We start from the raw sequence: 20,361 nt of genomic DNA, 5'->3' as shown, positions 1-20,361 counted from the left end.
GAGTAGGGTCTCGGGCTGGAATACACGTACCGTAACTGCTACTCGTAGTTTCTCTTCAGGTCTCCAGATGTACACCAGGCCTTCCTTCACAGAGGGCTGACACTGTGCTAAGGACAGCAGTTCAGTAATTCGGTAAAATAAGGTACGAGAACATTCTTGTAGTAAATGTAGGACATGTGAAAAAGTGCTGTAGTTGAGAAGTGATTAAATAATAAAAAGCCATCTGTACCTAGAGGCAAAAGATGGAGAACTAATGTATGTGCACTGACTGCGTGTGCATGTATGCATATGCCTATCTGCTTTTAGGATCTGACCAATGAAATACCCACAAGGGTGAGCCTGACAGCAGTAAATCTGCTCTGCCATACCTGGCTGTTAGACGCGCGGTCACTGCACTAACATTCATGGTCTGTACAGGCACGGATTTTAGGTGAGTGTGTTGCCTTATCTCCCGGACTGGCACAGTGCAGCTCTCCTGTCTATTCTAGTTTTCATCATCCATTTATCAGCATGGCATCAGGAAAGACTAAAAGCACCAGGGGATGTGCTTTTGGCTGCCTGCAGAACAGAGAGGAGTGGTGCAGCGCTCTGCAGCAGCGACAGGCGAGCCCAGCAATGAGAGGCGGGTAGGGCTGGGTGAGTAAAACACTCTGGCTACCCCAGCTGCTTGAAGAAAGCAAGAATGCTGCCAGTGAGATACCTCCCGCATAGCTGGTGAGAGCTGAGCCAGGCACGGTAGTAGAGCAGGGATAAAGCCACGCTGAAGTCGGGAGGTTAGGAGAACAACCAACCAGGCTGTCAGCTGGTATGGGATTGGCATCTTCCTGCTGGCTTCTCTGAGACCACATTGACTTACACTAGCTGGGGATCTGAGCCATAGTGGCCATCATGGGAAACTTGAGCATTAGGCTTTTTTCAGCCTTCATCTTTGCTATTGGAACCAATGTTTTGGGGATATTTAATGCAGAGAAACCATGGGATAACTAGTAATGGCTTTTGGTTGAAATGCAGTTGTTCTAGATATTTTGCTGCATCGTCTTAATGGAAAGGATTTCTCATTTATAGAAACTGTGTGCCAATACTGGCAATATCTTTTTTTTTTTTCAATTTACAATTTTATCAAGGATGAGCTTGGCCGTGGATGCACTTAAGAACCTAGTCATGAGCCTATAATTTAAAAGAAGTCTTTCCACAAAAAATGCGTATGCAGAATTTCTCTTCTTATGTCTTTGAATGTTTTCTTATGTCTTTAGCAACTAACTAGTGATGTTTCTGTATTTATTTTGTTTATTCAGCCAAATCTGCAATGTGCCTTGAATTTTTCCTTCTATTTGTTGCTTGGATACTGCATGAAAGCACTCCCTGAAGTATAAATAATGTGTAGCAGAGCATACTGCAAAGCGAAATTCAATACAGGATTAAAAAATGTTTACTAATTTCTGTTAACCTTGGAGCTTTTCTAATGGGGAAAGATTAGTGATGAAATCATCCCCTCGGATCAGAGCTTTGATTCTTATCTTGAGGTAATATCCTGGAGAGATAGAAACCCAGATTGCCCTGGGAGGCGAATTGCCTTGATGGGAAGAGGCAAAAAGAATAGGAACAGGAGTGAGAACCAGACAAGTACAGAAGATGATGAAAATTCATTTCCAAGTGCCACTTTTTAGTACCTGACATTCTTCCTAGCAGTTCTGATCTCTTCTAGTGAGCAAAGCAACCGCTATTTTTTTTTTTCAATCACTTTGTGTTGTGTGACGGTTTTTCATGTTGTTTTTCTTTCTTTAAAAGTTATTAAGCCTTTAAGGTGGATGTGTGTCAGGCATGGACAGTGTTTGTACATCTAAGTGTGCATGTGTAATATTTACTATATGCTCTTTATATATATATATAAGAATGAAATACATGGTTTGCTGTGGAATAATATCTTCAAGTTTCAGACAATTAGTACTCGTCAGATGATCATTATGCTTTTTTGCAGACAGGCTATCCCCAGAAGGTGAAATTTTGTGGGTGAGGTTCGCAGGAAGAAGGTTTTAGGCTAAAGAGATGTTTCATTTACCTTGGCTTTAAAAGTGAGGCTTTCAGTTCATGGTTCTACATCTAGGATTAAAAAACAAAACACAACTTCCAGCAACTTTTGTTTTCTTACATTTTCCTTCTGCTTTCTGTCTGGTTTATTTTGAATGAGCTACAGGGTCAATGCAAGCCTGTACCAAGGCTGTTCTGGAGCTTTGTTGCTTGGGTGTAAGCAGAGCTAAAGTTCTTTAGGAGGCCCAGTTAAGTTCAGAGGTTTCTAGTTTAGGGGCTTGAGTTCCTCCGTGTATGGAACTGGTGGAACAGACAGGTGCTTTTTCCCTGAACTCACAGTGTGTGTGTGGCTGGTCACCATTAGGATATATTTGCAAATATTAACACAGCCTATATGTTTTCTGCTGTATGTATGGGAAGCAGGGGAAATAGTGGAAATAGAGACCCTAAAGATATGTTCAGCTTACTGTTTTTACCCTATTTTCATTTGGTTCAGTGGAAATAGAAGATTAATCACTCAGGCATGAAAATTCATAATGCAGCAACACTGCTTCTTCATCCTGTGTTCACAGTCAAACTCTGGAAAAAAACAAAACAAAACAGTGCAAGTGGAAGAGCACAAAAAGGACTGGGGAGTCTCTCTTTTTCCATCCTACGTATAAATGTAGGTGCTATTCAGACAGAGGAGGAAAGGGGTGAGAGGAGTCAATCAAAATAATACCAGCTTCTAAAAAAGCATGTTAAAACCTGTACAATTTATTCTGGAAGAAAAACAAGAAGTGTTTTCATGACAAAATTTCAGAGAAAGCGAGTATTTTAAGTGCATACCTGTGTACCATATTTGATTTTCATAGACTTTTTAAAAGGTTTTTAAATCTAAGTCAAGTAGCAAGCCAAGAGCATTTCACGGGCCACAGAGAAAACCTGTGAATGTAATTTTTTGGGTTCTTCAGGGACGGCTTCCCTGCTTTTAGTTCAGAGCATGGGAAAGCCATACAGTTCAGAAGAACCTGTTTGGACTGCAATATGTACCAACAGAAACCGTGTTTTTTTTCCGCATGTGAAGTGCTCGTGTATCCCTTCCCTGCAGGCTTTCCTGGCAGACGTTCCACTGTTGCAGTGTGCAAAGCCGTGCTCTTGCAAAAGTCATGTCAACTTTCCTGTTAATCCAGGAGTTGTGTAAACTGTTCACGCTGAAACCCGAAACCAGGTGGAACTGACCCGGTTTGAGCAGTAAATTGATATTCTGGCCTGATTTGCCCAAGGATCCCCAAAGGTTTCGTTACAGCGTGTGGGTTCCTCCCGAGCAGCCCAGGAGCAGGGCAGTGCCTGGACCCCGCAGAACACTGGGAGGCCAGCCAGATGAAGGCGTGTGAGCAGGCCCTTCTGTGATAAATCCTTGTCCCTTGCTTTTTAATCTGTCCCTTTCCCTTCCCTCTCGATTCCATTGGGTCTCCCAAGCCCACGTGAGTCAAGGAGAATACATCTGGAAGGCACTTGGAGCAGCAAATGCCTTCGTAGTTGCCACTGACCTAAAATCCCCTTCAAACAGAAGTTAATTCTGTTCTGAAATGGAACTGTTGCTTCCGAGAAGCTCTTGTTGTGTCTGGGGCTTTCTCACCTGCTGCAGCAGTTACTACACGTGGCAGGATGGTGAGTTTGGGAGAGGAACCCTTCTGTTGCCACCAGTACCCACAGTGGGGAGGTGTGATGAAGCTGGCGTGGTGACAGGCTCCTCTCTGCTCCTGCATCTTGTATGCGGACTGGAAGGAGAGCAGCTAGCTCTGCAGGGCTAAGGTTGTGCAAATTGTCAAATCCGATAAAAATAACTGTTTCTAGAACAACCCACAGCAAGAACATCTTGCCTTAGTGAGACTATCGCATATGCAAGGAGAGATTCTCCTGTTACTGAGCAGACCGAGGCATTGGCAGAGAAGTGGAGAAGGGCAGACGTGATGGAGTTTCCAGTTCCTAACTGTGGCGCTGAGGGGCTGTGTATGAACTTCACCCCCTGTCAGGAGAAGAACAAATGTTTATGTGATTTTTGGTGGCATTTTAGATTAATAAATCATCCTTTTTATCTCACATTTTTTTCTAGTTAGTCACCAAGTAGAGAATTTACAAGAGCAAATAAGAGTAAAAAGGAAAGACAGAGGTGATGATTAACCAGATTTGTAATTATTGTAAGCTCTGGAGTGCATGCTGCTTCTCATTAGAAAGATAATTGTCTTTCGTGGAGTTGTAAAATCACATCTTTGTTTCAGAGCACAGCAGTGCAAAGCCTGCATTTATTTTATGGTACCCAGGGAACATTTTGTGAAATTCCGCATTGGTTTTTCACATATGAATAGATGACTGGTTTTGTGGGTGGGCCTGTTTGGGACGTTGTGTCCACCACACATGCTGCCTTCCCTGTCGACCCAGTAAAGGCAGCCAGCTTTGGCTGACTTGACTGGAAGACAGTGTGGTCTGACGGGTGGATGAGGCTGTCAGGCCACTTGTAGCTATTCCTATTCTAGCGAGGCTGTGGGAGTACAGCAAAGCTGCGAACCTAATGCTTGTTTTCTGAAAAAGTTATCAACTGGATCTTTAGCCTGGAACTTCTTAGAATTTTGTCTGTAGGTTTTTTTTGGGGGGATACACTAAGATTTTAGTTCTGGCATTTTTTTTGACTAAGAAAAGCGATGGTTTTATTCAGTCTTAGGAACACTAATAGTTAGGGATTTGGATGGCAATTTTGCTAGCTTTAACATCGCTTTTTTTCCCTTGAATTGTGTGGTCAGAGCCCATTCACCTCAGCAGCACTTTTCAGAAGCAGTGCCAAGACAGATCCTGGGACAGATCCTTTCTGTTCTGGGGTAAGCACCTGCCTCCAGATGTTGCTTCTGTATTCATATTGTTCCTGTAATCAACCTCTTGTTCTCCTTGAGGCTTTGCAAAGCTCTAATCATGTCAACTAAGTCATGCTTTGCATTACTGCATGTATTTATGGTTAAGTGGATAATCACTTGCGTTTTTATTTAATAACTCTTAACAAGTACACAAACAATGCAAGCCGTCATTACCAGTCAAGCAGGGAGAGGTACAATTCAAAGAATACAAGCAAAAAGTATCTCACAGCAATGGGAGGAAAGTGGGAACAACATTTAAGAAAAAAAATCCCACCTCCCTCCCTGGTTACCAGAAGTTAACACATGATTTGTTCCTTAGTGTTCTCCACCACTGTAGTCAGCGATGAATCACACCATGGACAATTTCAAGCTGGGCTGATTTGATAAGTTACACTTGGATCAGTGCTCAAACGTTATCTTATTTATGGCCTCTAAAGCTTTAATTCCCCTCCGTAACATATAATCTAATTAGTATTGTCGAGAGTGCAGTCAATTAGAGAGAGACAGAGAAAATGAGTGAAAACTAGCTATAAAAAGGGCTTTGTGCATGTGAAAACCTTGGGATCAATTTGATGCATTGCTGTGTAACAGCCGGTAAGCAGGTCCCAGGGTCACTGGTTCAGAGTTAACAGCAAGTGAATGTATTAGGGCTGATGTTACCCAAATAAAAATGGGAACTGGCAGTATGCCCGTTTTTAAGAAGTTGCTACATACAGTGTGAAGTTTCACAAATCCAGGCAGATCCCCATTTTGTGTTGCTCTTTTTACTGAATTGCCACCAACCTGTTAAGTGGAGCCTTCAAAATGTACGCAGGAGACGCAGCAAAGCATAAGTGATGCTCTGGCAGATGAGTCGGAAGCACCCAGTGATCAGGGCCATCCCAAGGAGCTGATACCATCATTAACAAAGCTGTCACATCTGTTGCCTGGGGACCTGTTGTTCAGCCCAAATGCCAACCTGCATGGCCGCTAAAATGAGGTCAGAGTTTCACAGCCAGTGCTGCTGAGTTCTCCATAATGTCTTTGTGTTGCGTGTCCCTGTGCGTGAAAGCTTGCGCAAAATCTGCTCAGTTCAAACACATTCCTCCCCTGTCCTCTGGTTTTCCTCCTGCTTGCTGTGTAGCCTGCACTGCTCTGTACCCGCTGCAGCTCCTTCTCTTTTTCAGGTGACATGGAGTGTTACAGGGCAGGCCAGAACTGGAGGGACAGGACAAAAAAACTGCTCAAAACCCATCTTTTGTTAAGCTTATGATTCCCAAGAAATGCTAACCAGATTCAGTTGTCCCATAGGGGATGATCCAAAGTGTACATTCATGTAGGTGTTATTAATGTTTTATGACAGGGTGGGGAATGCCAGCCAGTGTTTTATATGGGTCAAAGCCAAATGATTATTTTTATTTTTTAATGTTTTGTTTTTGTAATATTTTACTTTTCAATATTTTTAATAACAGCCACGTGCATTAGTGCGTCGCCTGCCAAAGGTGTTGGGAAAACTTACAGCTGGGGAAAAGTTCCTGGCTCCTGATTTATGCCCTTAAAGACGACAAAAAAATACTCCAGCTCTCCTGTCACTCACTTGGACCTGAGGGCTGCCTTGTGAACTCACATAGCAACACCTGTTTGCTCAAGGTGGGACAGTAATGAGCTGATACGCCTGCAGGTAGGGCCTGGCTGCCTGCCTGCTCTCGAGGGGAAGGGTTTTGTTTAATTATAACATAGCTCCGGCATTGCAGGCAAAAGCTGCTGTTGGTAGAAAGCTGCAGGAAAAAATCCTGCAGCAGAAATAAGCCTGTACTTGTGTGCTGGGCAAAGCGTGCTCCTGGAGCTTTGAGGAGCTTGCACTTGGATGTTAACGGCTCAGTTTACTGAGCACTGCTCTTGTGAATTGTGGAGCCCTCTGTATTTTTGTCTTCCCCTTCCCCCCAGTCTGGAAATCGGGTGGCCGCTGCTGCTCTGCTTGGGTCTCAGCGCCAGAGGGACAGCTGGCTGTACAGAGATTACCAGGGGAAGGTTTAGCAGGAACGTGGGGCTCACCACGCCAGCATCAGCGCATTGTTGTCTTGAGAGCAGCATCCTGCCTGCAGCAGCAGCAGCAAGTACAGGTGCTTCCTCAAGTCCCCTTCTCGCCTTCCAAGCACTTATTTTAGGGCCCGAGCCTGCAGCACCTCGCTGCGTTGTCCAGCGGTGTTCCAGCCGTACAGTCGCTTTTCTTCCCCGACGCTGTAAAAAAAATCTACTCTGGGCAGCTGAACAGGCTTCAGTGGCACAGGCGTGGGTAGTGCTAGAAAGACTGAAGGCCAGCTTTCAAAAAGACCAAAGCATTTTAGGCTCAGCTTGAAGTCTCCTGTAGCACCACAAGTCTTGTGTAAACACAGCTCTATTGATATAAAGGGGTTCACCGCAATATGCTAGCAAAAGCCCTTCTGTATCAATACAATAAGGAATTCTGGGCTAGGGATAGGTTGTTGTTTTAAGCAAACCAGTATAGTTAAAAGCTATAAATATTTTAAATGTATTTATGACCTAGGGAGCGGTGTGCCAGGCATTTCCAACAGCCCGTGTGTTTTTGGAAACCCCAGCTCTAGTTGGGAAGTGTTGACTTCCATCACTTCTCCTGAATTTAGCACTGCTCGTGGCTGGATTTGTTGCCCATTTGTTCCCCGGGGTGCTGGTGATGGCTGGTTGGATTTCCAGCTTGAGCCTCGCTGGAGCCGGGGCTGCAACGAGCTTCTCCCACAGAAATTGTCCTCAAATTACTATATGACTCAAAACTTGTGAAAATACAGCATCAAAAGCATCAAAACAAAGGCAACATTTTGAAACGTTTAATGAGGGGATGGAGTGGGAGGAGAAGAGAACATTGATTCAAGTGGAAAGGAATTTGGAAATGCAAGAAATTAAAAAAAAAAAAAAAGAGAAAACGTTTGTATGAATGTTATCAGCAGTTTGAAAAGCAGGCAGGCAGACGATTCAGATTGGGGATATATATGCAGAATTGACCTTTTAATTTTGCTTAGAATGAGTGAGGGTAGGAGCTCCTACACCTGGGGGATGGCTGACATGTCGTGGACCTGATGGCATCTTCAGGAGCCCACCTCAGCCCGCAGGGACTGGTCCTGCACTTGGCTGGGCCCCCATGTACCCAGCTCCCGGCATCCCGCTGGCTGGGTGGCCGCATCCCCGGGCTGTGCCAGAATCCTCAGCACCAGCAAGCTACTCAAAACAGAGCACCAGGAGCGGGCTGCTTAAAGAGTCTTTTGGCCAGGGCTTCGCTCCTTCCCGGCGTGATGGCGAGCACGGCACGCTTTTTTGAGCCCTCCCCTCGCCTGCTGCTAAATACTGGATGAGCATTCCTGTGTACGAGTTGCTTTGTCAAGTGAACAGTCTCGAAAATGAGCGACGAGAAGCGCCCTCCTTTTCATGCGATAGTAATCTGAGACTTTTCCGTTACATGAGGCTCTCGACAAAAGCTTGTAATTCCACCAGCTTTGTTCAGGGAGATACCACTGGCCCCCTGGCCGTGGAGGTGCCCCGGGGTCGGCGGCCGGGCCCTGCAGCCAGCTCTCCCGGTGGGTCGGGTGCTGCTGAGCGGAAGGAGCTGCTTCGGTGTTTCGCCCGCCGTCTGGCTCTTCCCCTGCTCCGCCGCCCCTTCGCCCTTGGTACAGCCTTCGTTTCCTCCACAGTGCCGTATGGTAATCAAGTGACATCAGCCTCCACCCGGGCGGCTGCTGATTATGTTACAAACCAGCAGAAGGGTCTGAGGTGTGCGCGGCTCCTGCAAGTGCCGGCAAGGACGGCAGCGCGTGGCTCCCTGCTGCTTTTACCAGGCGGAATCGCAAGCTGGCTTTTATTTGATTGAGTTTTGCCAGTGCTGGGCGAGCGTTTGAAACCTGATTTAGGCACGTGAGCGTTGCCCGGAGTGGAGTGGGGAAAAAACAAGACACCAAAAAACCCTCCTGGTGCTTTAAGTTTGAACCCGTTACAGGCAGCTTACCGCCAACCCACACGGCTGGATTTTGAACCGAAGCTGTTATTTGCTTAGGGCTCAGCGAGAGCGTTTTCTCTAGGGACTGAAGCCAAACTTCTGAGGAAGCTGGGATTTACCTGGATGTATGGTAGAGAAACCTGTGGTTTCTTTATGCTGCAGTTCATCGTATCCCTGTGTTACCTGTAAATGGAATTACAAAAATCAACCAGTATGCCTGGGCCCTTGTCCCCAGGATATGCAGCCCAGGTGCCGTATAACTATAATCAGTTAGAAGGAAGATTCAAGCAGTTGCAAGGTAAGCCCGTGCTGTTTTTTTGTAAGTGTTGCTATGATATGATTCCCGTAAACATGTTAGCCTGGGCTTGTTCTCATTGAATCAAGGCTTTAACGATAACAGAGGCCAGAAGCAGTGCTATGGCACCAAGCTTTGCGTGCTTTCAGAAGGTACCGTGCAACTTTTATCCCTGTGAAGGTGTCCTCAGTCTTACAGTGTTATGGTGCGTGTTCAGCGCTGAGCCACTCAGCCGTACGGGTGAGGACTAACCTGACCAAGTCACTTTAAACAGTAAAGGGGAGAGTGAGGAAGTGGTCTTTCTGTTTATTTTTGCCTTAAATAAAATACAGTTGTAACTGTGGAAACTAATCGTAAAATTGTAGCTTTGTTTGGGTGCACTTTGCAGTACAGCACCTCTTTCTAACTGCCTGCCTGCACCCTGTAAAGACGGGTAGCTTGATTTCTTCAAATCAGGAGCACTTACATCGTTTCCAAATAAGCTGCTTTGCTTGAACTCGTGTTGATAGTAGATCACTCAAAAAGCATTCACACAATTCAGCGTTCCTAATTTTCTTTATCATATACTAATCTACTTCTAGACAGAGAGAATGTCCTGCAGTGCCTCCCCATTACCTTCTCTATCAGGTGGGAAGAGAAACCAGGGGTTTCTACTGGGGAGCGGTGGCGTGCTGGATAGAGGGTAGGCCTCTGAGCTGTGCTGAGAGCCCGGGCTCTTAGTGGTGACCTGGAGGAGGATTGGGCCCGGCGTCTCCCTGCCTCAGGTGCTGCTGCTTCCCTGTGCAAGGCAGGTCTCAGGGATGAATGAACTCTGGCACTGCAGTTTCAAAATCAGAAAGAATTCTTAGCCAAAGCCAAACCTTCTCCTTCTCTACATCCATATGGCTCTGTAAATAAGCCCGGAGTACAGTGAAGTTTATCCCTTCTGTGCAAGTTTCTTATTTTACTGTGGTCTATGCCACAAGCATGGTCCTGTGGTTCCCTTCCGAGAGGGAGGAAGAGCCTTGGTTAGTGCAAGGAATGTTCCTATTTGTTGGCTTAAGGAGGGAGGCAGAAAAATCTTTCATTCATACTACTTTGTTTATCTCGTAAACTGGCTCGCAGTAATGGCTGCGTACTGGATGTAATAAGATAAAATGACAGCAACTTAAACACTGGTAACTTAGGCATTCCTCAGGCAAGGCATGGAAAATCCAGGCTCCGAACTTGCACACGAGGGAATACGTTAGAGGCTTTATCTTGGTCATCTGTCAGATCTTAGGCTGCAGTGCTCGCTTTAAAAAGAGCGCGGTAAGTCTGTGGCACAGGGGAAGAAGTGCTGGCACATGCCTCTTTCTTTGCTGGTTAAGTTAGCAGTCTAAAGAAGGCAGATTTTATCATTTGCAGGGTCACTGCTTCAGGAATCCATTATCTGTGTGTTTACATCACATTGAAAGAGGAAAGGAGACCGCAGTGTTGAAAGCACAGAAAGTGAGTTTTCGCTTCAGTGGAATGTGGTGTTGACTTGGGGGGAGGAAGGGGGATTGCAATACTCCCCTTAAATTTACTGCAATTTCCTGTAACGAAAGAGATAAAATGCAGGGAGTTCTTCTGAAAAGAGGGACTTTGCAGTAGACCATCCATAGCTGTTTATTCATGCTGCAGAGAGGACAGACAGGCTTGAAAAGTAGTGCTGACAATGATCTCAGCCAGGGTGGAGCTTCAGTACAGGAAATGTTTTAAATTATGCACTAGATACTCCCTGAAATGCTAAATAACTATACAAAATATTGTGTGCTGTAAAGGGAGTGGCTTAACTGCAGACACAGAGGTGTCTTTCCTTGGATTAATAGCTCTTTGTTTGGAGAGTATCTAACAGCCATTATTTGGTAGTTGCAGAAATTCAAGTGACTTCTGTTTCCTGCTAGGGGCTCTGGTAACATCACAGGGCCTTCTGTGGCACTGCAGGCTGCTCCATGCATCCCAGGCTTAGACCCAGCTAGGATGAGCTGAATACATATAGGACTTTTAAATTACAATTCTGTCACCAGTTGGAAGGTGTACAAGTGAATAAGACCAGAGACATTTTAAAACATTTTTCAGTCTCTGGTAAAAAGTACCTTTAAAGCTTTACTTCCTTCTTATCGTTGTGCTTTTCGCCTTTATAACAGGGTTTCACCCCTCTTGCCCCTGGCAGCATGGCTTGGCACCATACAGGGTACCTTAGACTCCACCTGTGTTCTTCCCACACTGAATTTGCCCCTCATTTCTCACAGTTCCTGAGAGTATTCATGTGAATCCATGGCTTTGCACTAGCCTGTAGCAAGGTGTGGTTCAGGCCTAGCGGAGGTTGGAAACTTTCCTCGAGAAAAGCTCTTTAAGAGCACATTTCGACAAAAAGTACAGAGAGCGAGTGCTCAGGCCCTGTACTGAGCAGAAGTGTGAATCAGAAATGAGATGAGGATACCTCTCTGATCTCATCTTTCCTAAGGTAGCGGATATGGTTGGTTTGGCACTGTAAGTCTCATTTGAGAAGAAAAAAAGAACCAGGAGACAACCTAACTCTGCCCTAAAATGCTAGCGACAAAGCGAATTCGGATGCAGATTTGTATGACCACTTAGGCACTCTTACATTCCACCTCTGTTAAGTGCCTTGAAGGTGGTGATTTTTATGGAAACTGTTGTTAAACTTGGCGGTGGTGGCTGGCGGAGCCTTTCAGGCAGATTTTGCAGCCCTGTGCCACGGGGGCATGAAGCCCGCGCAAGCTGTGGGACTGCACCTGGGCAGGGTTGCCTTGCTGGGACCCCCACCATTCTCCTCGCGGGGTCCAAGTGAAGCAGGAGGTGGCAGAAGATGTTGCTAGGAGTGCATCAAGGCTGTTGCAGTGTCAAAAGAAATCCTGAAGTCCGTGTGTGGTAACAGAGAAGCAGAGGCTGATGGCAACGGTGTAAACGGTGCTACAGGGAGGCGTGTGTTGAAGCTGCCGTGACTAGAAGGGGAAATCCAGATCATCAGCAGGACTCCTCAGCATACTCAGTCCTGGTGCTCAGGAGGATGTCAGTGCAGGTGTGGAGAGAAAAAATGCTTTCACAAGTTCTGTTTTCTTTTGTAAGCTTTGTTAGTTCTTATTATGGTTTGTTCGCCCAGTCCTGGAATGATAAGCGAGAGATTGTATCAGTGGTTGCTATCATCTTAAACCTAGGTGTGGAGCTTCAGTTCTCACGGCTGGTTGTTCAGCAAAAAGGGATCGTGTTGTAAGGCTGGAGTAACCCTCTGCAAGTAAAGACAGGACCCCAAAACTTGTTTGTGGAAAACGTGTTGCCATGTAGCTTATGCAGGGTATGTCCATGGAGGAAATACATCCTGTTCAGCTGAGGACTTGCGTGACAAGCAAAACAGATAGGTTGTAACTGCAAACCAAGACATCACCGTGGCTGCGTTAACATTCCAGGATCCTGGGGGGTCCTGGAGGGGTTTCAGGGTTGGCAGGAAGACGCAAGTCAGGAATTTGCAAGTAGATCCCCGCAGCTGTATCACCTTCCACAGCAAAGGTGAAGGCGCCTGAGTGGCAGTGCCAGGGGAAGCCGTCAGGGCGAGAGCAGCTGTCATTGCTGTTCGCAGGCTCCTTCCCACCTGGCTAACAGGACGGCGTGGTGTTTGTTAGCACTGCTGGCAGTTAGTAGCTTGGTGGCTTGTTCAGTTCCTGCAATGTAGTTGGGAAGCTGGGCCTCAGCTCTAAGGCTGGGCCAGAGGTGTGAGACTTCAGAGGTAATCACAAATCTGAACTCCCAGGGGAAGGGAGCAGGCCAGACCTGTGCTCCTGTGCTCCTGATAAATCGCCTGGGGAAAGCCAGCTTCCAGAGGAGCTGGGTGCTGTACCCTGCTGTGTGGTACATTCTGATTTTGTTTAGTTTGTCTAATGTTGAATTTTAGGCGGAAATGTAATTTGTTTCCTGCAAGAAAGTCTCGTCCCCAGATCCCTGCCTGTGCCCAAGGACCAAAGGGAGCTGCTGCTGGGAACTGACAAGTGTGTCTGAGTTGCTCAAGGACTGGCCTAGGTTAGGGTAGTGAGATCTCCTGCTACACCCAGGATCCTCTGAAGTTATGTGGGTGCCCTTTGAAAAGTTTCACCAGCTGCGCTCCTTGTTGCAAGATTTACGTGCTAAAGGTTTTCACAGTTGCTTGCTAGCAATGACCTGCATAGCTACAGGCAGCGATTGCTGAAGGACATCCTACTTTGTCTACCAAATTGGTCACTGGCACTTCTTGTCATGGCAATTCCCGTTAAAGGTGAAACGGGGGAAGGTTTAATTTAATTTCAGATGAAATGGGTCTGGTTTGTGTTTGTTCCCCTCCCCCTCCTCTCAGACCCACAAATATGTCCATATTCTTCTGGCAAATCTTGCTTGGTTTTCTGCTGTTGGCAACCCTTCCAAAATCTTCATGTCACAGCATACTTCAGTCTTCTGTTTTCAGTGAACACATGGGCACGAGCTAAATGGTTGGAAGCCCTATCAGAGTTGCAAAGACTTAAGTAACTGCAAATGCAGCGTGCATGTCTGTGATAGTTGGGTCCTTATTCTTTCTGATGTAAAGTCTTTCCGCAAATATATTTGAACGTTAGACTCAGTTTTATGGCATTTTAGCTATCTGCAACAAAGATGGTAGCTGAATATTGGTGAAAGTCATCTTTGTCTAGAAATGTTTCAAATGGACAGTTGTTACGAAAAGGTTATAAAAAGTGATCTTTCCAACTAACTGAGTGTGTAATTTCAGGATTTAACTTGGAGGAAATGATTGGGTAAGTGTTGTAGCTAACATATCCAAGTTCTTTTTCAAAAGGAACGTTTTTACCAAATCACTTGCTAGGCCTTGTACTTGATTCTTGTCTCTTCAAAAAATGAACCAGTCAAATCTAAACTTTCCACATCCTCCTACCTTTCTTTACCAGTCTGGGGGAAGCTGTGGCACAAAACTGATGCAGAATCAGCGAGAGGGCTGTCAGGGCTGCCTCATCATTGCTGCCCTCTCCAGAAATAAGAGCCTACCATTACACTGTTGAAACTGTGGAGTGACAGAGACACTCTCTTATTTATGCCTGGACCTAAATGTTGCAGCAAGGGATGAGGAATCAGTTTCATGCCCTTCCTTTGGGGAGGGACTGATCAGATCAGCATGGTTGGAAGTAAAAGCCATGTTTCAGTGATCATGCTTGATGTCTATTAATTTTGTTGCACATAAGCTATCTAATTGTGCCACCACACAAATTTTTGTCTAGGTGATATATAGCAAGCCCACAGAAGAAGATTTTGTTGTAGATTCTGGCTTAGTTTGTCTATGAAGGATAAACTTCGAAAACACCCAGGAAATTAAAACATTTAAACCCTTCGCTCCCATTCTCTGCCAATCGTGATATTAAAAACTAAATAAAAGTGAGACTTTTAGGAAAACTTAACAGAAAGTTCTTGCCAAAGTTTTTCTTTCAGAACAAATGGTAAGCAGTAAACATACTAGTTTGTTAATACTAACATGTTAGTGTATTTTCCCTGTTTTGCAGGGCTGTTGAGGACAGAATGGCAACTCCATCTTTTCTGTTAGATAAACTGCTACTGTGGCTCAAGACTAACTAAGTGAGGGCTAAGATGTTTCTTACTGTTAAAGAAATAAAATAGATCTTGATAATCTCCTAGGTACTGAAGTTAACAGTTTTATCCTAAACTCCTTTCTCTTCCTAAAAGCTCTGAATCCTTTTTCATGTCTTCAGATTTCTGAGAAGTGTCCTTCTGATTGTGAGTTTTGGAACTTTAGAACTTGGGGAGATGCAGAAGGCAAATTAAAACAGCACAGAGTAGAGTGTTCCTGCTAATATGGTCACTGTTGATCCAGTTGAAAAAGTAAACGTTTGAATTGGATTTGACTCCTCACTGAAATAACTGTGAAAATTCACAACTCTGAACTGTTGCCTCCATTTTTATTTATTTTTTTGTATTCTGTTCTCTTTACTTTCTATTTAGATCGTTTGTAGTATTTGTTTCTAACTATGTGGATAAACAACTTAATTTTAAAACAAACAGAAAACTCTGGCTCTGGAATATTTAAAAAAAAAAAAAAGGCAATTGCTGTGTACCTCTGTGGCTCTGAAATTGTGAAGTAAACAGTACTTGTAAGCAGATATGTTCACACGTGATGGTAAGGTGATCTTTGAATACCCCCAGGGCAATTTGTTGCCAGTTAGAACAGTGAAATGATTTGTGAGATGTACTTAACTGGTGTAAAGCCCCGTAGCTCTGGGAATCTGGAAACACAGCGATTTGTGCTAGCGCTGGAGCTGGCCTTTTGTGTTTCTGCGCTGGATGCGTCTAATGAGCTAAATGCCCCAGACAGTCCCAGTGTACCGCAGGCATGTTGTAACCACGTAGGAGTGCAGGGTCCTGTTCCAAATATTTCTTCTGTCCAAGAGCCCCACTCAAATCGATTGTAGGTTTTTGCCACTAACATCTGTGGAAAGTGAGGCAGTAAATAAGACTATAGATGGAGATGGAAGTGGTGATTAAAAGCAAGAACAATTATAGGATTTCATTCTTGATTTTTTCTGAAATCTGTTTTGTGAGATTGTTCTTTCTCCTTTTCTTTCCGTCTTTCTGTTTTCTCCTGGGTGCATCCTTTGATTATTAAAGTGGGTGAAATGCTACCTAAGCCAAGGAGCCAAGCTGAAGAAAATCAAATAGCAGATTTGCAGCATGATTCACAAAATCCATGTTTCCTGTTGCCTGTACTAATCTACTCTGCTGTGGTGCCACAGCGCAGGGCGTGGGGATCAGGAAGGTGCATGTACCTGCCGCTTATGCGCATGTCCTGAATTTCATGGCAGTAGTCGCATTAACTTCTTCACAGTGGTGAGCCAGTTCATTCAAAGAGTGTTTGATTGCTAACAGCTCTGAAGACCTTTTTGTTCCTGTTTCAGTTGCATCAGGAAGTATTAAGTATCAGCTATTCAGTAGCAGGGTATGACAATGACGTTTTTCCTTATGTGAAAATGAATTATCTCTATTGAGTAAACAGGACTGGGAAAACTGTTAAGCCTATTATTGGGAATTAGTCTCTTAACTTTAAAAGCTGTGGCAAAAGACAGAAAATCAAGTAAATAAGGTTTTGTGCTCTTCCCACAAGAAAGCCGGAGTGGAATTTGATGTGGAAATGAGCACCAGGGCTGGCAGGTACCAACCCATTGCCTACCTGAGGAGACAGGTCAGCCACTAGCTGGGCTGCTGGGGCTGCTGCTGGCTGCTGGCCCTTTCGGAGGGTCACTGGCAGAGAGCATGGTCTGTGGTCCCAGCAGGCCTGCACTCCCTGCCTGGCTCTGGGCAGGAGGGTTTTGCTCCTGGTGTGCCTTCCAGCGCGTTTCAGTCATGCAGGGACCAGACTGGAGCTGGCATTCGCACCTGAGGCAGTCCTGGCCCTGCTGTCCTCCACGACAGCCTGAAGGCAATTAAGGAGGGCATGTAAGGACAGTCTAAAATCGCCGGCTGCTCTTAAAAATGCACACAGCAGAATCCTTCCATCCCTTTCAGAGGAAGGAACACAAGCAGGACGGTGACCACTCATGCTTGTGACTTTGATGTGGAGCCTGAGGTCACGGTGGCCGGGAGAGCCCACGTTAACACAAAGGCCTTGTACACTTGCTGCTGGAACGAGGGTATCCCGGGCTGAGAGCCGCCTTTGTTGGAAGAGAACTACTGTAGCCAAACTAATATTAACCGCTCTCCCTAGCTGGGCTGAATGCCCCACTGTTTCCCTTAGAAAGAAGCTTAAAGAAAAAGGCCCTTCAGTTTTCAAGGGGAGCGGCGCAGTCAGACTGGCACGCATGCAGAAATTGTGGCAGAGTCCAGAGGCCGTGTTCATGGCTTCTCAGAGGCCTTGTGAAAGGTCTGGCATTAGCGAGCGGCCTTTTCCCCAAGATGACTGGAAATGTAGATAATGCCGTGTTCAGTCAAGTCGGGTTTGTTCATAAAAAACAAGAGCTGGAACTCCTGGCAGCACAGGCCCAGCTATGCTGGCAGGACAAGCTTGCACTTGACAGGGTCAGTGTTGTGTGTGACCTGTGCTTTGGTAGAATATCCAGTTCTGCACGGCTTTCAGTAAAACTCTGCTGAGCTCGGGGGGAAGGTCACAAATATGATTTCTCATTTACAAATTTTGTGTATTCTCTGCCTTAGCAAGCAGAAGTATCATCCCAGATGGCATTGTGCAGGAATCGGTTTGTAGTTCCTTGCAGAGACTGCAAGCGTCTCTGCCTTGGGTGTTGTCACAGTGGCAAGGCGAATGTTCACAAGGCTCGGTGTGGGCTTGGGCAGCTGGGTTTTGTTTGTTTCGGATTTTCTTGTCTGTCTGGTTTAGTTTTATCAGAACTGAGTTTTCGGGTAGAATAGCTAGAGAAACATGCAAAAGAGTGAATAAGGTGTGGTGCCAAGGTACAGAGATTATCTGTGTTACCACAGGACTCTAATCGTAAGCCAGGGGTGGCCGTACGTCTGTGAAGATTGAACGAAACAGAGCCTTGTTGCAAAGAGACTGAGTCTTTCTGAACAAAATAAATGCTGTCTGCCCAGATTTTTCTTGATAAAAACTCTCTGGTGTAGGAAAGATACCTACATTTAACTCAAGGGCTTGGCAAACTCTCCAGGAAGCCAGTCAATCTGCAGAGCCCCCTTCTCTGATGATCTAAGCCAAGGGAGACCCATCAAGGGTAGTGAACCCACACAATGGCTCAGTCCTCTCTCAGGAGATCTTCTCTCTCAGATTCAGGCCTGCTTCCTTGTTCTTCTCAAATAACTGCTCCTCTTGGGGTTCAGCTTCTCCACGCTGGCCCCATACGCTGGTTTCAGTCCTTCCTTTCCCCTTACCAAAAAAAAAAAAAGCCAAGTGTTTGTTTTGCCCAGGCACTGCTTCCAGTTTTTTGAATATGATTTGGTTCCAGGAAAAACAGGAGAGTGTTAACATGGCTGTCTCATCTGCAGTCAACTGACTACAGTTTGCTTTGGGTAATTATTAATTCTGCATCTCGTGTAATATCTTTCCTTGGTTATCTCCAGGGAAACTAGACTTACTCTGGTAGTGCAACTGCCTTTTTTTCAGGGTGTGTTCCTCTTTTCAGCTTTTCCAGGTTGTCTGGCAATATAATGAAAAAGATTGCTCTGAAATTGCGGATGTGACTGTAATTTGATTGCATGAGTCATAGTCGTTACGGAATGACGATTCAGTACAGCTCTGAATAAATAGGGAGGTGTCTGGAAACGTCAGACATCAGTTTGGTTCTGAACTTGTGACCTCTACAATATTCTTGAGCACTGGGGAATTAGATAATTTGGGCTAACCCTACCTTTAAGTGCTCAGTGTTGCAAGTAGCTTAAATAAAGGAAATTCCTTGGGGCAGCGGTGTCAGCACCCCAAGTGGGGCTGTGGGTAGCATTTCTCCTCTCGCACTGCACTGAGGGGCTGGGGCCGCAGAGGAGACCTTGCGGTATGTGGTGGGTCTTTGGTTAAGTGACCAAAGTCTGGTTGATTGAGGCTCTGATTTGGAGCCCAGAGGAGGAAAGAGTGTCAGGAACTGTTTTACCCGTGATGGTGGGGATCACATTTGCTTTCTCAGAGGTGATTTGCACCCCTTCCTTTGTTGTCTCTGCAGGCTTCACTTGTCCTGTAGGGCGTGAGTTGCATTTCGTGCTCCTGGCCACACCTAATGACCAGAGAGGTTTCACATCCAGCACAAGGGAGTTGTTTTAGACAAGTGACAGTGCCTGTAGACAATTCCTCGATTGTGCCCTAGGTGACATCCTGGCCACTGCCCCTTCTGCAGGTGCCCAGGTAGCCTCCAGGAGCAGCTGCTGTGCGGGTTGTGCCTGGACGTGGTTTTTGTGGCTGTCCCCTCAGTCCTTATGGAGGCCGTTCACCATGGGAAACGTGGAAGCTGTGGCACGTGTTTTTCCACAAATCCATTGCTACTCACACACTACTGAATCTTCTCTCTCTCTGCCTCCTCCCCCCCAAAAAAATTAATAAGTAAATAGTGATAACTAATAGGAGATAGCATAAAATCCCCATGATAAAAATCTGTTTTACTAGAACAGTTGCTCCTAATGGGCAGTTGCACTGATCCTTGCCAGCACATGGAAGCTGACGATGCTCTTTGCCACTTGAGAAAAATGTTTATTCACCCTCTGTGCCTGGGGCCAGCCGTGTTACCACTGGTCCCTCATTGCACACATTTCTTTCTAGTAAAAGCAGCCTTGAGTTGTCCTGGAGAACAGGCAGGGCTTAACGACACCTGACATGTGAAGTCTTTGACCGTGCATGTGCATGCTGGTGGGGTGCGCTCCACAGGGAAAGAGAAGAGAGACCAGCACCTGCCACTTGTCGCAACACAAAATAAAGCAGCATCTGAGAGGGAATTTTTACTCCCAGTGTTTTGCCTGATGGCCTGAAACGACTGCACAGCACAGTGCAACCTCGGCAGTACCTGGTCAGCAGGCTGGGTACAGGGCTCTCCTCTACCTCGCCTCCAGTCTGCATGAGCATGGCTGACTCCAGCCATTTCCTAGCAGAGTTTTCAAGCGTATGCTTGTGAGCTGCCTAGTGCCAGAACACCTTTTGACATCAGGTGCAAGCCAGCTCTCCCTTCTGGTTTAGCTCCTGTTGCCAAGTTGCAATATATTTCCCGGGCACCAGCTGCAGGTCACTGGGCTTCAGGTTCAGATGTGTTCATGGAGCTTGTTCTGGTGCATTTGAGTTAGGCTCAAATATACTCGTATATTTGGAGACCTGTAGACACTGCGCTGTCACATCTCACGTTTCAGGAACACGCAAAGAAAGTGCACACGGTCTGCGTAAGATGGCGTAAACGCGTTTTCATGTTCTGGAGTTCTTGCCTCCTGCTGGATTTCAAGACATTTCCAGCCTTTGTATTAGTTAAATTATTTCACAACTGCCCGTGTACATGTCTGTGCAATTTGGCTAAGAAGGCGTATAATATTATTTTGGGGGTATAAGCACACAGTGAGTTCAAAGAGCCTGTTCGCATGCAGAAGGCAAACATGCCATAGTTCTGTGCTTAACTGGCCCCTGAATTATATAAAGGCATTAATGTCACAGTAATAGACACTTGGAGCATTTATCAGGCACTCAG

The 20,361-nt window shown here is 45.7% G+C and overlaps 1 protein-coding gene across 3 annotated transcripts in view; it reads left to right on the top strand.

The window, feature by feature from the left end:
- Positions 1-20,361, top strand: part of SPTBN1 (spectrin beta, non-erythrocytic 1) — a 135,876-nt gene that overhangs the window by 47,733 nt on the left and 67,782 nt on the right. The window contains exon 1 of one of the 3 annotated variants that reach the window (XM_013191037.3): positions 8,656-9,202. The exons of the other annotated variants lie outside the window; for them this stretch is intronic. Coding sequence (XP_013046491.3) covers positions 9,094-9,202 — 109 coding nt within the window. The 5' untranslated portion in view covers positions 8,656-9,093. Of the gene's footprint in view, positions 1-8,655; positions 9,203-20,361 lie in introns of those variants that run through there. 3 annotated transcript variants of the gene reach the window in all.

This window comes from Anser cygnoides, chromosome 3, assembly GCF_040182565.1.
Source record: "Anser cygnoides isolate HZ-2024a breed goose chromosome 3, Taihu_goose_T2T_genome, whole genome shotgun sequence".
NCBI lineage: Eukaryota > Metazoa > Chordata > Aves > Anseriformes > Anatidae > Anser > Anser cygnoides.
Note: the sequence above shows the minus strand (reverse complement) of the source record. Positions and strands in the feature narration are given on the sequence as shown.